The following is a 14,881-nucleotide window of genomic DNA, read 5'->3' on the forward strand; positions in this document are numbered from 1 at the left end:
CTTTGAAAATCACGAAATGTTTACGCTGTTTCCTTGATCAGACACCTCACAAACAACGGGGTGTTACGCCGAAAGATCCGCAAACGTAAAGCATACGCGCAAAGTTTCAAAGCCCCGGATGAAAAAACGGAAGTCTGCTTTTGAGTTCAACGATGACTGTGGGAGGTTGTGGTGCATTCGTTTTTGGTCGGAAGTGGCAAGTCGCAAGTGGCAAAATACCTACCTCCGACCTGTGTGCATTCGAGCTATATACCATTATATCACAGTTACCTAGTTATATCTAGTGCATTCGAGCAACTGGGGGCTGAGAAACATATCCGAATTTGCGACGAGGAAGTGCGAGTTCATGCGGTGTTTTATTTAATAATTCCTAGTAGCAAGTCGCAATTTGCCACCTCCCAGTTCTAAACGAATGCACCATTGTACCTTGAACTCGCTTGAACTTCAACTTTATATCTGACATTTCCTTCCTGAACCAGTCCTGCTTTTATTTCAGCTGAAACTTTGTAAAGACCTTCCTATCAACAAGATGTCTGATGTGCATGAAAATGTCCAGGTAGGCAATCAGTTATGCAACAGACTGGTCTGCGTAGCTACAGTAGTAGGGGGCAGTATCATTTTCGTCATTTTTTCTCCTCAGAAATATTATGGCTCCCGCTTGGAGACCACTTGTGATCTGCAGACCAGCGCTGCCTCCTGCACTTCATCCTGTAGACCAATGGCCAAAAGTGCATTGGATGCACTTGCTCTTGTGCACCCAGAAGTAACCAAAAGGTATGATGCAATCACTTAAGGTTATATATATAGATAGCCTATACAGTATTTTATTTTTTTACATATTAAGTCTGTGGGAACCTGACTAGTTTCTGCTGCACCTGGGAGGCTGAGTCTGGAGGATTGTAAAGGCTTTTCTGTATATTGACATTTTATCCCACTTTATCCCTCTGTCAGAATTCAGAAAAGTCTCTTCCAGTCCTAACGGCTAGGTCTGGGGCTACAACAGTCTTCTTGAGACATTGGAACTTTACTGACCACTTGAACTGGCTGGCCTGGCTGAATGAATGCTATACATTTTCTTGCACCATTATGCTCCAGGTTTTTTGGCTGTGGTCTCCCAGTTCCGGAGAAGCTGCAGGGCTGCAGAATCCTGGACCTGGGCAGTGGCTCTGGAAGAGATTGCTATGCCCTCAGTAAACTGGTTGGAGAAAGTGGCCATATCACAGGCATTGATATGACAGAGGAGCTGGTAGAGCCTATGTATACATACACCCACTGTATCACACATACACCCACTGTATCACAAATTATTGATTGTTATTAATGTGTTGTATTTTGGTTTAAATATTGCCCTCTGTTTAGATTCTTGCATCACGAAAATACATACAGCACCACCAGGAGAAGTTTGGCTATGCGAAGCCCAATACCTCCTTTGTGCAGGGATACATGGAGAAGCTTGGTGAAGCTGGGATAGAGAATGACACCATAGATATTATAGTGTATGTTTGAGTGTACTGCTGTACACATCTATGTATCTATCTAAGACTTTTGAAAATCATTATTGTTTTTGCTTTAATCAATGGTCATAAAATGTGTAATTCTATAGCAACCACTAAATCATGTAGTCTACATTATGAATTGCACATTGATTTACAACAGGTGAGATGCCGGGCATATATACTAGCAGTTGTGCATAAATAATGTATACCTCTCAGCCAATCACAGTTGAGTATTCACATAAGCCATTGTATAAATACATACATTTATTTTCATTTAGGTCCAACTGTGTGATCTGTTTGTGTCCTGATAAGAGAGCAGTCCTCCAGGAAGCCAACAGGGTACTCAAGGTGAGTGTCAGACACTCCCTGTTTGTGTACTATTTGATAAATAACTAAGATAACTGTTAAAACGGTCTTATATTTATATTTTTTATTTCTGTGTCTCCTTCATATGTATATAATGTAGGAAGGTGGTGAAATGTACTTCAGTGACATGTATGCAAGCAAATTTGTTCCTGATCACCTGAAGCAAGATCCAGTTTTATGGGGTAAATTGTTAAATAAACTGTTTACGCTTGCTATATATGTATACAGTAAAATGCTGAGAACAATGTTTTGACTGTTAATATCCTACAACCCTTCATAAGAAATAATGACAAGGCCTGATGGTGTCACCTCTTCTATGTTGTAACAGGAGAAGGAATGGGTGGTTGCCTGTTTTGGAGAGACTTAATCCAATTGGTGCAGGAGTTGGGCTTTAGCACTCCTCACCTTGTCTCAGCAAGTCACATCATGGTCCATAACTGTGATCTGAAGAAAAAAGCAGGTACATGAATTATGTTAGGGTAGTGGTGGGAATATGTATCATGAAGAAGATATCTAGAGCAAGCATTTTTTTTGTTGTTTCTGATAATATGAAAATAATAATCAAAGCAAGTCTGACTCAGATCTAAAATCTGTTGCCTAACAGGTGATATTAACTATGCATCTGGCACTTACCGAATCTTCAAGTTACCCAAAAATATCACAATGTCCAACGCAATGGTGAACTATAAAGGGACTGTGACAGACTACCCTGATCACCTTGACTTTGACTCCTCCCACTGCTTCAAGGTATGCACACGAATCATGAGATAGGTTGTCATTTTACTCAGTGGGTTAAGTAGTGTGGTGTAAACTTCCTACTCTGTTGTGCAGAAAGATGAGGCGGTCCAGGTTGATGGAGAGATGGCTTCAATTCTCCAATGCTCACGGTTTTCCCCCGACTTCAACATCCAGGTGTTGGAAAGCCCTAATGCAAACCACAACTCAACACCTCAGGTAACAAATGAACCTCCATGGGCCAAATCTTCATCAGAGAACCGCTCATATCAAAATAAATTATATGGTAATCGCAATTAGCGGCTTGAAGGTCAGGAATAGTGACAGTTACATAAAGGTTAGTTCTTTATAGCGTATGTTATAGTTGTTTCCAAACACTCTCTTCCTCAGTATTGCCACCTCAGTCCTTTCCAGTTGGCTGACAGACGGGGCACTTCAATAAAGCAGTGCTCCAAGACTGGCAAATCAGAAGGCTGTACAGCCTGACTACCCCAGGTTGATGTCATTTCCAGTGCCTCCTGAGGAACTTGGATGTAATGTAATTTTGCTACTTTGGCTTTAGCAATAGATTATGCTCTTAGTCGCTTTAGAAAGGAGATTCACTTTTGAGTTCTGGCAAGTAGTAGTACGCTGACTACCTACTTTAAATGTGATTATTGTAAGTTGCTTTGGATAAAAGTGTTTGCTAAATGACTGTAATGTGTAGTATAACTTGGAGGAATCGTCTCTTATCTATTAGACATGGCAAACAGCAATCATCATTCAGCTCCTATTGTAGCACTTCAACTTCATTGAAAATGAAGCCCATTTAGTTTGTCTTGAATTAAAAATGCAAGACATTCCTGTGATATTTCCTTCATGTTATAAAAGACTAGTTATCTGAAAGATAACCAATACATTTAGAAAGACAATAGCACCAGACCTATCTACTAATAGTAAAAGTATCTCTGATCACACTACTTTAACTAACTTAGCAACTTGCACTTACAATTGCATGAAGCAAACATTCAAACCAACATGAATGTACTCTTTACCAAACCACTTGATGGTACAGTATGTTACCTGGTTAACAACTAATAAAATGAGAGAACACATGATAGGCTATAAAGAGATGCATAATCTGTCCAAGAGATTAACAATTGTACCTGGTGACATAACATATCAGCAATTACACACAACTAATGACACCAAAATACAAGGCGGGATTGATGTGCAAATCCATTTTTTATTCAAGTATACCTCATCTTTTGATGAAGTTTGTCTACTAACATTGTTTTCTTTATAACATGGACAAAATTAATGTAGATAATGAGAGTATTTGATGGTAGCCATAGCTGAATATATAGATAATAGATAATGTACACTGAACTAAAGATGATTTTAAATGTATTTTTATGGTTTGGTTATTCACTGACCTCTACAACAAATACGCCTCCTATTTGGTGTGGTCCCAGATTTGCCAAAAAATGTAATATGAATTAAACATACATCTGCTGATGTAGAAAAACAAGAGACTTATGTCATGATTTGACATTGTAGTCATGACACAGTAATCATGAAATTATTTACAGTAACATGCAAATGCTGTACTTTTTAGGGTAGTAAAAAGGTAGTAAAACTAGCTATACAGAGTAATTCTTCGGTATAAATAGTATAAATAAATTCATTTGTATATAAATAGCTTTCTTCCCCATTTACTTGTCAGACATACACTCAGTGTAGTGAAAGTAATGACACAAAGTTCATTGTCACCTAACTGCTAAAAACATATGACTGGGGGAGGCAGGTGGGAGGTTGTCATTTAAAACATCTCTCAGTGTAAAATGGAATTAACATTGCTAATTGAAGCTTAAGGTGAAAATAAATTATTTCTAGCCATGATAATAAACTGGCTGAGTAAACTTGTTGTAGGTGAAGCCGTTGGAATTGCTTTGAGGATAGCGGGGTTATCTTCAGTTGAACAACTCCCCATGGTGGATATCACCCAACGAAAACAATAGACAGGCACCCTGGAAACATGGTCAGAGATACAAACGCACACAGAGACATTTCAAGCCTTCCTCAAACCCTCATTTCTGCAGAATGAACTGGTCGATGAACTCTGTCTGTTCAGCCTCCACTTTGGAGAGTGCCTCATACTCAATTCGGTACCTGAAATAGATCATAAATGGATTTAATTATTTCCTGTGTCAATCTGACCTCGAAGGCCAATAAAACAGAATCAGAATTATGTATTAATCTTATTAGTGCCCTGTGAGCTGAAAAAAATCACACCCAGGTGGTTAAGCAAACGGTGCAGATTTAAGAGCAATCTCTACTGCCCTCTGCTGGTTGATTGATTGGTGTAAATCTCATGCTATGAACGGACACACACTGACACACGGACGGACATACATGTCACTTATGGAAGTGGCTGCACCGCTAAAACAGACTTTGAGACCCTTCTCTAACCTCTCGAGTTGCATCTTTTTCTCTGCTATCAGAGCCTGTAGTTGCTGTTGCTGGGCCTCCCTCTGTTTTGCCACTGACTTCAGAAGGTTCCTGGCTCCGATGGCCTGTGTGAGGAAAAGCCGCACCGCATGTTATTGTTATCCCAAGCAGGTTACATTAAGGTTATCCCTGATACGGGCTAGTTCATACAAAAAACACATGTTCACTCAATGGTGTAAAGATCTACCAGATGTTAAATGCAACACGTAAAAACACTTGGACTGCTGACTGGCTTATCAGTACCCTCTAATTTTCTATAGGAGTGAACTAAGATGGACCAAAGATTCTAGTGCAATCATTTCACACATTTGACAGATTTGTGCATAAACCACCACTTGCCTTCATTTTCTCTGTTTCTGCCTCTTTTGCCAACTCATCCACCAGCTCAATCAGACCCCCCACTATCTTCTGAAACTGTCCGATTTCTATAATGAAGGTATGTACATGTGAAGCATATTGAATCAATATCAATAATTCTTGAGTTAATATTTCAGAGAACAATAGATATCAATTAAAATATGGGGTCGAGCTTGATTATGAATACAGTGTAGCCTAATTGAGAATAATGAATAGTTCTTCTTTGCTTACTGTCAACAAACTCTTTGCACTCCTCCTTGAGCTCTGTGGTCTTCTGGCCCACCTCAGGTTCCAGAACCCGCAGCTTGTTGAGTTCATCGAAGTGAAGGCCAGCTTCCGCCAACGGGTCTTTCGCCATGGCCACAAGGCCTATCCCACGGGGTGATTATGGATGGAGCTGGAGAGGACAATATGACCTAATGAGAAGGGTTGTTATAATACATGCCCCAATCCTTCTCAATTCTTATGAGGCTTATACACGACCCTTCCTCTCTCCCGTCTGTTCTTATCTTTAAAGACAGTAAGGTGACAGGGTACCTAAGGATATATGGCTTGCTTTGCCAAGCCTTTTTACATCTGATAAAGTGTAGCTATCACTGATAGTTAACATTACCTGAGGTACTAGGGAAAGTAAGACGCAAGTTATTATGCGGTAACGTCAGATTAACGTTAGTTTCGCTGACGAAGACCAATCTGACATTTCTAAGTCAACGTGTACAGAACAAGCGAGCATGACATCACCAGCAGGCAACTGGCTTTGGAAGCACAAGTGTCGTTAGCTAGCATAGCCAGTGCTAGCCTGCCCTACCAGCTGCAGTCATTAGCTAACGTTCAATCGCTTTAGCCGCGTCAGACATACTGGTTATGAAGCGTGCAAAGGCAGGCACTAATCTACAGACAACTTCACATCAATTTGAATATACACATAACGTTACCTTTATTTAATTCAATTTTACAGCAGTGTTGTGGTTCTGTGGCATTGCCAGACAACTCCGAGCCACATCGGCTGCCAGGGGAAACGGCTTTGTTTGTACAGACTTCCGGTAAAGATTATTCTGTCATGAAAGGATTTTGTATTACAAAGTCTCACATCATTTATAATCACCTTTACTTAACGCAACTAAAATTACTTTGATCGACGTTTTGTGGTTTGTTTTGTCAAATATTAATAGAACAGTGGCGTTTTTCCGATAGAACTACAGATACGCATTGTTTTTTGGGACTTGTAGTCTTCATGTGGTCCTGTGCTGAGCAAACTTTTTGCCACTGCTGCCAGTGAGTTAGCTTGTTAGTGCTGCTGCTGCTGCCTTAGCTTGCTAGAGAAGTCACTTACTCCACAGTGGAAGTAGCTATATGTATTTTAAAAGCTATAATACAGCCATTATTCTAAGTTTAAAAACTCAACTGTCGAACAACCGCGGAGAAAAGGACGTCGTTGGTGAGTTAGCTAAATTAGCCTAGGGCTAGCTGGCTAGCTAACGTTATATCACTCACGTTGGCTATTAGCATAACGTTAATGACGTTTCATGAGATTGTCAAGTGTAAAGTAGTTAGTGTCTAGCTAGTTAGCTAACGTTAGCGAAAAGGGTTGAGTCAAAGTAGGTAAGGTTAGCTGAACTAGTTAACGTTACTCACTAGGTGGCAGTTAGCGGCAAGTCAGGCTAAATTAGCCATTTCTCTGGAGCATTTCATAAGTTATTTTTTGACAATGATCGCTAGCTAACGTTAGGCGACACCTGGCAACATCTCAACTGGCTTACCAGGAGCAAGCCATACCCGTCTTCACTTCTGTCGGCTTTGCCTAGACCCTGGTTTATCAGTATGGGCCCTTCCCAGCCACATTCCATTCAACGGGGAAGGGAAGAAGGGCAGATAGGACCAGTGTGGGTGGGGTGGGTTTGTGGCGCATGCTGTCAGTCTCATGTTTTGTTTTTGTTTTTTTAGCACAACTAGCCACTTTAGGGTCTAAATCACAGGGAGTGGAATGAGGTGATACATACATGCACACCATGTATGCTCAACCGACAAAAAGTATCTTCTTTCGATGCTTTGTAGGTATGAGCTGGACGGCCTGTGGGAGGTTGTGGCGGCACTCCAAGTAGCTGTCACCACGGCGGGGGACATCCGGCCCGCCGTCTGCAGGGTGGTCATCTACCTCCAGAGGGACATGTCTGGGGACAGCTGCCTGCAGCGGCTTCGCCACCAGGCTGCCCCCCCACCACCACCAGCCTCCCTGTTGGCATGTCCAAAGACCAAAACCTGCAGCTATAGAGGGGCGATGGGCCTTGGGAACAAGTATGTTCGGCTGAACGTGGGGGGTACCCTGTTCTATGCCACACTGCAGGTGCTGACGAAGCAAGACTCCATGCTTAAGGCCATGTTCAGTGGCAAGAAAGAGGTGTTCACAGACAGGGAAGGTGAGAATAGTTTTGGACTTCGGGGACTACCGATCATTAGCTTGTACACACTGTCTGGATTTCAGAAACAACATTCTTCTCAGGGGCACACCATTAATTGCTGTATTGAAAAAACGGTGTCTGAGTTATGCCTCGTTAATGTGCATAAATGTTAGCAACTTGTTTCAAGGCACTTTTAGGCCCATAAAGTTAGGCTTAAATTATCAATTCAGCAGCCAAGAAAGAAACAAACAAGGCAATTCACGATTAATAATCCTTTCAACAGTGGTCATTAATTGACATAAATGCTCGAACTATTCTTACTGTGTTTATGTTCTCTACCTTGCCCCTATCCAGGTTGGATCCTGATAGACCGCAGTGGGAAACACTTTGGCACCATCCTCTCTTACCTGCGGGAGGGAACGGTCACCTTGCCCAAGGGCCGGCAGGGGGTCCTGGAACTGCTGGCCGAGGCCAAGTATTACCTCGTCCAGGGGCTGGTGGAGCTGTGCCAGAGCAGCCTGCAGGTCAGTGCCTCAGAGACTAGATGACACCTGTCTGGGTGTTGTATTGTCCATAACCACAGGTCGTCCTTGTACTGTATATCTTTTATATCTGCGTGTATGTTTTGCTGGGAGCTATTGGTGCACATCCAAGACCAACACTGCAGCGTTGCAGGTACTCATCGTAAATTGGACTAGGTACAGCATCACATTTTCGCTGTGTTAACATCCTGCAACCAACATCAAGAATTGGTTGTCATCGCCACCATTTTATATAACTTCCTTTGTCCTAGAACTTGACTTGAACACTATTCAGGTCTTCAGGCTACCCACATGTGCAAACTTCATTAGCTTTGGACTGGCACCGAAGTTTTTGGCTGGCTGCTAGGGAAACAATACTGTTTGTTTGCCATCTGTGCCAGTGGCAGTGTGTATGTGTCTTTAGTGATAGATGTTCATTGGAATCCCTTCTGGCACTGAGAACACCCAAGGTTTACAGGGGGATATTTTCAGTTGTTTCCATGGCGACCGACAGTTATATGGCAGGATTATTTGAATCGATGTCGTTTTGACATTAATTTCATCAATGAGTCACAAAATAGGGTTTACGAATGAGCGTTCAATCTTAACGACCTTACACACTAGGCTGCTACGATCCGAAAGGTATGGTTTCACATCGGCCTGTGTCCATGGCCCTATATACAGTACTGTAGTCAGTTACAAAGGCCTAACGTCTGAGTACAAGTACAGTCATGAATCAAGCACAGTGTCAAGCACAGTCATGGATTAAATTCTGTGTAGGCCTTTTTAAAATCACTGTAAAAAATAAATAAAATCACAGAAAATACCCGGCAGACAGAATCGCTTAAATCACAGAAAAATCTAAAAGGGCAAAATTCTGTCTTCCATGTAGGGAAACGGCTACACTGACAGTGATTTTAAAAGGGCAGAATTTAAGATAGCCTTGAGACCATCCTGAGTTTGAGGCTCACATTCTATTTCTCTCGCAAGTCAGTCTGGATACTCTCTCCATAGAGATCAGTTTGTGCCAGATCAGAAAAGGATCTCGCCAATCAACGTTGATTCTAAGGAATATTGAAATGTAAACAGCTACGCTAGGCAGATTTAGGTGTGATGAAAGCGAGGGGCGGATGAAGTTCACGCAACACAGGTATGTGAAGCAAACCATCTGGCACCTCAGGTTAAATGTAAGTGCTTAATCCAAATAATATCAACTGAATCAAGCGTGGCTGTGCCCCTTTAAATTTGTGTAGCCCATAATTCCACTAATCTACACCAGCCACAAATCCAATATGATATCACCGCCTTGGATGACTGACTGGGCTCAAAAGTAACTGACCTCTTCCACCTGTACCATGACACTCTCATTACTTCTAAACCTTTGGGATCTTAGCCAAAAACAACAGTGATGCTCAACAAATCTGTATCCTGTTATTTGTGTCCCTCAGTATGGCATAACCTCCAGTGTTCTCTTTGATTGGCAGGACAATAAAGAGCAGGCATTGTGTGTCATCCCTGTGGTCACCTCTGTCAAGGAGGAAGAGAGGCTCATCCAGGCCTGTACCAAGGTGAGCACTGGGCACGCTCCTGTCAGTTGATAAGAGTTGATACCCTATCTTAAAGCCATTATGTAATGGTGCATTGGGGAGGACTGATCTCACTCTGTCACAGACATATGGTTAGTCAGACTTTCAAACCCCCAACATTAGTGTTAGCTTGAAGTGCCCAATGTTAGCATTAGTTTTAAGTTGTTGGCCTCTCATTTAAAAAAATTGCCTCCTTTCTTAGCCTGTGGTGAAGTTGCTGTACAACAGAAGCAATAACAAGTACTCCTACACCAGGTAAGTAGCTTTAAGTACCCTTACCTACGGGCCTGAGAATGCCATTGGCATTGATTGTCGATGACCTTTCCTGTGAGTTAGCGCATACTTAATGAGTGCCTAATAGGTGGTCTCATATCATCAAGCTCTTATTACATTCCACTGAATGAGGATAATTAAATGCTCGCTTCTGTATTTTTGGCAGTAACTCTGATGATAACCTGCTGAAGAACATCGAGTTGTTCGACCGGCTGTCATTAAGCCACAATGGCCGCGTGCTCTTCATCAAGGATGTGATTGGCGATGAGATCTGCTGCTGGTCGTTCTATGGGCAGGGCCGCAAACTGGCTGAAGTGTGCTGCACTTCCATTGTCTACGCTACGGAGAAGAAGCAGACCAAGGTGAGTCCAGTGCACCATTGTAATGTAAAATAGTTGCCACACAAATTAGATCAATCCATCAATAACAGCTAAAGCGCATTGTGTTGCCTCTGTGTATGAAATGTGCTATACAAAAAAAGTTTGGTTTGATTTGAGAGCATGGCCTCTGTAACTTAATTATAATTGTGAATCATTTTTTTTATTCCATGCCAGTTTCAAACCAAGTTTGTGGAATGATATGAATTTTTCATGCTTCTTGCACAAAGTTAGAAAGGTAACTTTATCTTTCAATGTCTGTCCAAGGTGGAGTTCCCAGAGGCACGCATTTACGAGGAGACTCTGAACGCCTTGCTCTACGAGACGCTGCCCGTCCCAGACAACACACTTCTCGAGGCCACCCGACGGCGCCACGCCCACTGCGGCTCACACAGCGAGGAGGATGAAGGGCCGGGGGCGGAGCTTCGAGAGCGTGTACGCCGCATCCACGTTAAGAGGTACAGCACCTATGACGACAGGCCACTGGGACACTGAATCCTCACCACCACGGGGGGAACCTATATTAAAACTGGCACCCACCCACTCTGTCACTGCACCTACCGAAGCACTGGTGTGGTCTCTGGCACAAAATGGCTGCTCTGTTTCATTAGCCTGGTATGTGCCACACTTTGGTGATGGACAAGTCACATTTAACCTTTGATGCTCACATTCTTGATTTTTGTAGGATGAAATTGTGACGGCTGCTTAGCTCTTAAGACATTTTGAGATACTCATACCACTATACAACATTCTGTTTCTTCCAACTATCAAAATAGTGGGCTTAGTTTTTCATAGTATCTGACATATCATTCTCTAATGGACTTTGTTGTTTCGACATTTGTCAACATTATTGTTACGTTTTGTATTTATATGAACTCCAGCAGCCAATCATAGGCCTCAAACCAGTAATACAGAAAGTGAAAGCCACATATTATATAATCATACTGTATTACTGGTAACCATGTCCACTGACAGTGATATACACATTTATATTGGGACAGATTATTTGTACTGAAAAAATCCACATATAATATACAGTATAATGCTCTTTTTGTAAAGTTGGGTGAAATGTTTCTGGGTGAATAAACAGTTGAGAGAAAATTAAGCAATTGTGCTAGCATGGCACTTAAACAGAAGAAAAATGGTTTTATATTTAAAGTTGTGTGTGTATTTCTTGTTGTGTGATCATGCCAAAGACAAACTAGGAAGAAATTAAGAAGATGGATACATAAACATTGTGTTTGTGATAAAACCTGAGCATCTAATCAAATAAACTCAAATTTATGAACATATACTTTTATTCACCAAGGTGTGCCTCTAACATGTTTCAGTGCAGTTTTACCTTTATGCCTTTATTTTCAGCTTGTTTTAGATATTAAAGTTTCAATAAATGCAGTATTACCCTGTTTTTATTTGCTGTGTATTTAAACTAATCTGAGAGTGGAGAGGAAGGATATATGCCCATTGGGATTTTGGGAGTCACTTTTTGGAAAGCCCATTTATTACCATATTGACAGACGCAAGATTTTGATGTCAGTTTTCTTCAAGGCAGAGCACCAGGCATGCTACCTGATGGTGTAGATATGGGATAGACCACAGGGTGGCACAAGCAACCAGCATAATGACCAAGAATATGTTGCAAGTGTAGAAGGTTGTTGTGTATATGATGATACTGTGACGACATTGATTTATTTTTATTGCAGCCTAACATGACAGTTCTAAAAATGTTGCGATATTGAGTGAAAATTGTCTTGTTATTCGTCATAAGTTTCATAATTATTTGATGAAAGATATAGTACTCATATGGCTTTTTATGCATTATTATACAAAATTTGAAATTACATGAATGATCCTTATGAGAACATCGATGCTGAGTGCAGAATACATTCTCTGCACCCCATAGTACATTTTAATGAGGGTTCTACAAAAGCAAGGCATTAATGTCGGCTGTATTAATGCGCACTCAGACGTATTGGTCGTTTGTGTAAAAGCTCCCTTGCATGAGGAATGTGTGTGCCTGTCTCCGTTTTGCATTCATGTAGGCCTACACCTGCCTGTGATGATGGGGTATAAGACAGTGGTAGAGGCCTATAATTGTGAAATTCTGAGAGATTGTTCATAGTTGTGTCTGTCTCCAAACCGTTCTCATGAGTCGGCCCAAAATGCTCAGCACACCTCAATAACACTATCCCCACGGAGGGAGGAGGGCTAAAAATAACTGCCTGTCAATGGTTTTGGGAGCCGCTTTGGGAGCGCGAGCTACGTGGAGTGATTTACCCCATTGATCAACAATACGAAAGAGGCGGGATCTTCTCCGCTGGCGTCATTCTGAGGGAACTGAAGATGGCTCCCATTGCACCGCGGCGGCACACAGATGCGTCAACGTCCAGCTGTCAGGGAGCACATTGCTGTGAGACGGAAGGAGGCGAAAGTAAATAGATTTTAAAGGGCGGAAAGCGCAAAATAGTAAGCTGCGTGATTGCGGACAATCACATTTACTTTGACTGTCAAACTGAACACGGAAGAACCATGGGTTCGACCACAGATGAAGAATTTAAAGAGAAATTATTATGGAATGTGAAACGAGAGGTGAGTATCCTTGTTTTACATCCCTGTCGGTCCGATAAGAGGGTAGCCTATAGATATTTTAATGAAATGTCTAAACATTATTAGGCCAATAGCCTAATTGATGTTACTGTAGCCTATAAGCCAATTGCCTGCACGCTCGCGCGCTAAACTAGTACTATTTGTTACTATAATGGGATTACACATCCTATTGTAGCCTACTATGAAAGTAAAAGTAAAACCATTCATTGCAATTGTTTCCCTTTAGTTTTTACATCTCACCCTAAGTGCCTTGAGAAATGGCTACAATTGAACTATGGTAGGTTAAGCCATGAATGCTCTTTCATAATCAGCATATTCAATTCAATTTACATTTCTCCCCAAAATAGGTTTGTTCTTTTGAATAAAACAATATTAAAATTAAAATTGGAAACACTTAAAAACGCTTGAACTATTTAGCCGACTGTAGCCTATTGGCTAAATAGTTCAGGTGCACTATAGCCTAGCTAGGCTACTAGCCTAATAGCTACGTGGAAATCAAAGCAGGTGTTGTGCGCCGCTAGGCTTCCCAAATGAGCATCAATAAAGAGCACTGACGGGTGAGGTTGTTCTCGATTTAATCATAGGTCCAACTTTTTAAAGTCGTGAACAACAGGTGCCATAACTAGGCTACTTGATTCAACTGTCCTATCACCGTGTAATTGAGTGTCCCTTGAAGCCCATCACAAAGGGTTTGCCCTCATTGGAGACCTTTTAAAATTCTCGAGATTTTTTTTTTTTTTGCAATTGGCTGATTATGAACAAAAAGATAACTAGCGAACTAGAGTTCGTTCACTTAATTGATCTGAACTCATTAGACATGAAAGGGCCAGAGTGGCTATTTTACATAGGCTACTGGTCCATCTTCATTTTGTACTTGATGTAGCAGAAATTACACCGGGCCAATCAGGGACTGCGTTCTAACTGCTGTTCTGTCCCCCAGTGGAACGCAGCCTCTGATTTGGTCCCATAGTTGATGATGTGAAAGAAAGTTACCCGAAGCAACGAGCGGCAACGTTAACACTAGTAGAATAAACACAGACATGCAGTTACTGCAGAAATAGACTTGATAACAACAATAAGAACAAGAGTATATGAACTAGCGGAGTTTCTTGGTGGAAAATAAGTTTTCTCAGTTCTTCTGACTGACTGGATGTGGCAAACGTTTTGTTTCGTTGATTGTAGTAGTTTGTTTGTCAAGGCAAGTACTCCAGCACCCTGAAATTGATGTAGATACAAGGAAGGCCAGATCTGCAGAGAAACAGAATGTGAGCTCGCAAGATCAGGATGGTCTCACAAGGCTAGAACGCTAGTACATGTGTGACGGACTAACTAATGTATGCGGGTCGATCTAGCGTCCCTTACCCTGATTTCATCGGGTGTGGTACAATAAGCAAATCATTTAAACAAAGACTTAACTGACCATCATAACATCAGCATGCTACTGTTACAGTATGATTATTTAGTGATGGGTTGGCTGACATGACTGAATGAAACCAATTACTATCAGAAATATTAAATATCTGGAACACTTCCATTATTAGACAACCCCCGCAAACCCCTACCTTAATGTTTGAGCCCATTAATGCTCTCCCAACATCTCCCAACTTAATGTGAGACACGACCCGTCTTCTACACCTTAACACATATTCTATAAATAATTGAAGCATCGTCTGC

General features: G+C 41.5%; 4 protein-coding genes across 5 annotated transcripts in view; 3 read left to right on the forward strand and 1 right to left on the reverse strand.

Moving 5' to 3' along the window:
* The first annotated feature begins 201 nt into the window (after window positions 1–201).
* Window positions 202–4,901, forward strand: LOC311312673 (arsenite methyltransferase). 2 transcript variants are annotated; one of them, XM_084442640.1, is made up of 10 exons: window positions 202–556; window positions 641–774; window positions 1,096–1,246; window positions 1,360–1,496; window positions 1,775–1,844; window positions 1,963–2,044; window positions 2,191–2,322; window positions 2,467–2,609; window positions 2,694–2,816; window positions 2,988–4,901. In XM_084442640.1, exons 1-10 carry the CDS (start codon window positions 530–532, stop codon window positions 3,081–3,083), a joined length of 1,095 nt encoding a protein of 364 aa, XP_084298766.1. In that variant the 5' UTR covers window positions 202–529; the 3' UTR covers window positions 3,084–4,901. The 2 variants fall into 2 exon arrangements, with proteins under 2 accessions (XP_084298766.1, XP_084298767.1); XM_084442641.1 differs by lacking the exon at window positions 202–556 and having other exon boundaries at window positions 722–774; window positions 952–1,246.
* On the reverse strand, window positions 4,617–6,499 carry ift20 (intraflagellar transport 20 homolog (Chlamydomonas)). The gene is given in 6 exon segments (XM_084442671.1): window positions 4,617–4,748; window positions 5,049–5,152; window positions 5,366–5,423; window positions 5,425–5,512; window positions 5,676–5,841; window positions 6,380–6,499. Coding segments are annotated over 5 exon segments (459 nt in total). The 5' UTR covers window positions 5,803–5,841; window positions 6,380–6,499; the 3' UTR covers window positions 4,617–4,666.
* Window positions 6,500–6,661: 162 nt separating this feature from the next.
* Window positions 6,662–11,916, forward strand: tnfaip1 (tumor necrosis factor, alpha-induced protein 1 (endothelial)). Its single transcript, XM_084442661.1, has 7 exons — window positions 6,662–6,882; window positions 7,500–7,861; window positions 8,198–8,367; window positions 9,849–9,932; window positions 10,153–10,205; window positions 10,390–10,585; window positions 10,868–11,916. Exons 2-7 carry the CDS (start codon window positions 7,612–7,614, stop codon window positions 11,093–11,095), a joined length of 981 nt encoding a protein of 326 aa, XP_084298787.1. The 5' UTR covers window positions 6,662–6,882; window positions 7,500–7,611; the 3' UTR covers window positions 11,096–11,916.
* Window positions 11,917–13,062: 1,146 nt separating this feature from the next.
* sgsm2 (small G protein signaling modulator 2) overlaps window positions 13,063–14,881 on the forward strand; it is a 68,210-nt gene continuing 66,391 nt past the window's right edge. The window contains exon 1 of the mRNA XM_084446951.1: window positions 13,063–13,189. Within this exon, the coding sequence (XP_084303077.1) occupies window positions 13,130–13,189 (60 nt within the window). The 5' untranslated portion in view covers window positions 13,063–13,129. The remainder of the gene's footprint in view (window positions 13,190–14,881) is intronic.

This window comes from Borostomias antarcticus, assembly GCF_949987555.1.
Source record: "Borostomias antarcticus genome assembly, chromosome: 1".
Lineage (NCBI taxonomy): Eukaryota > Metazoa > Chordata > Actinopteri > Stomiiformes > Stomiidae > Borostomias > Borostomias antarcticus.

Excerpts from the sequence above, each read along its gene's own strand:
- LOC311312673 (XM_084442640.1), top strand. The coding sequence starts at position 530 with ATGTCTGATGTGCATGAAAATGTCCAG. Across the intron at positions 2,045-2,190 it reads GCAAGATCCAGTTTTATGGG|GAGAAGGAATGGGTGGTTGC; the intron begins GTAAATTGTTAA and ends ATGTTGTAACAG. Across the intron at positions 2,323-2,466 it reads TGATCTGAAGAAAAAAGCAG|GTGATATTAACTATGCATCT; the intron begins GTACATGAATTA and ends GTTGCCTAACAG.
- tnfaip1 (XM_084442661.1), top strand. The coding sequence starts at position 7,612 with ATGTCTGGGGACAGCTGCCTGCAGCGGCTTCGCCACCAGGCTGCCCCC. Across the intron at positions 10,206-10,389 it reads AACAAGTACTCCTACACCAG|TAACTCTGATGATAACCTGC; the intron begins GTAAGTAGCTTT and ends TATTTTTGGCAG. Across the intron at positions 10,586-10,867 it reads CGGAGAAGAAGCAGACCAAG|GTGGAGTTCCCAGAGGCACG; the intron begins GTGAGTCCAGTG and ends TGTCTGTCCAAG.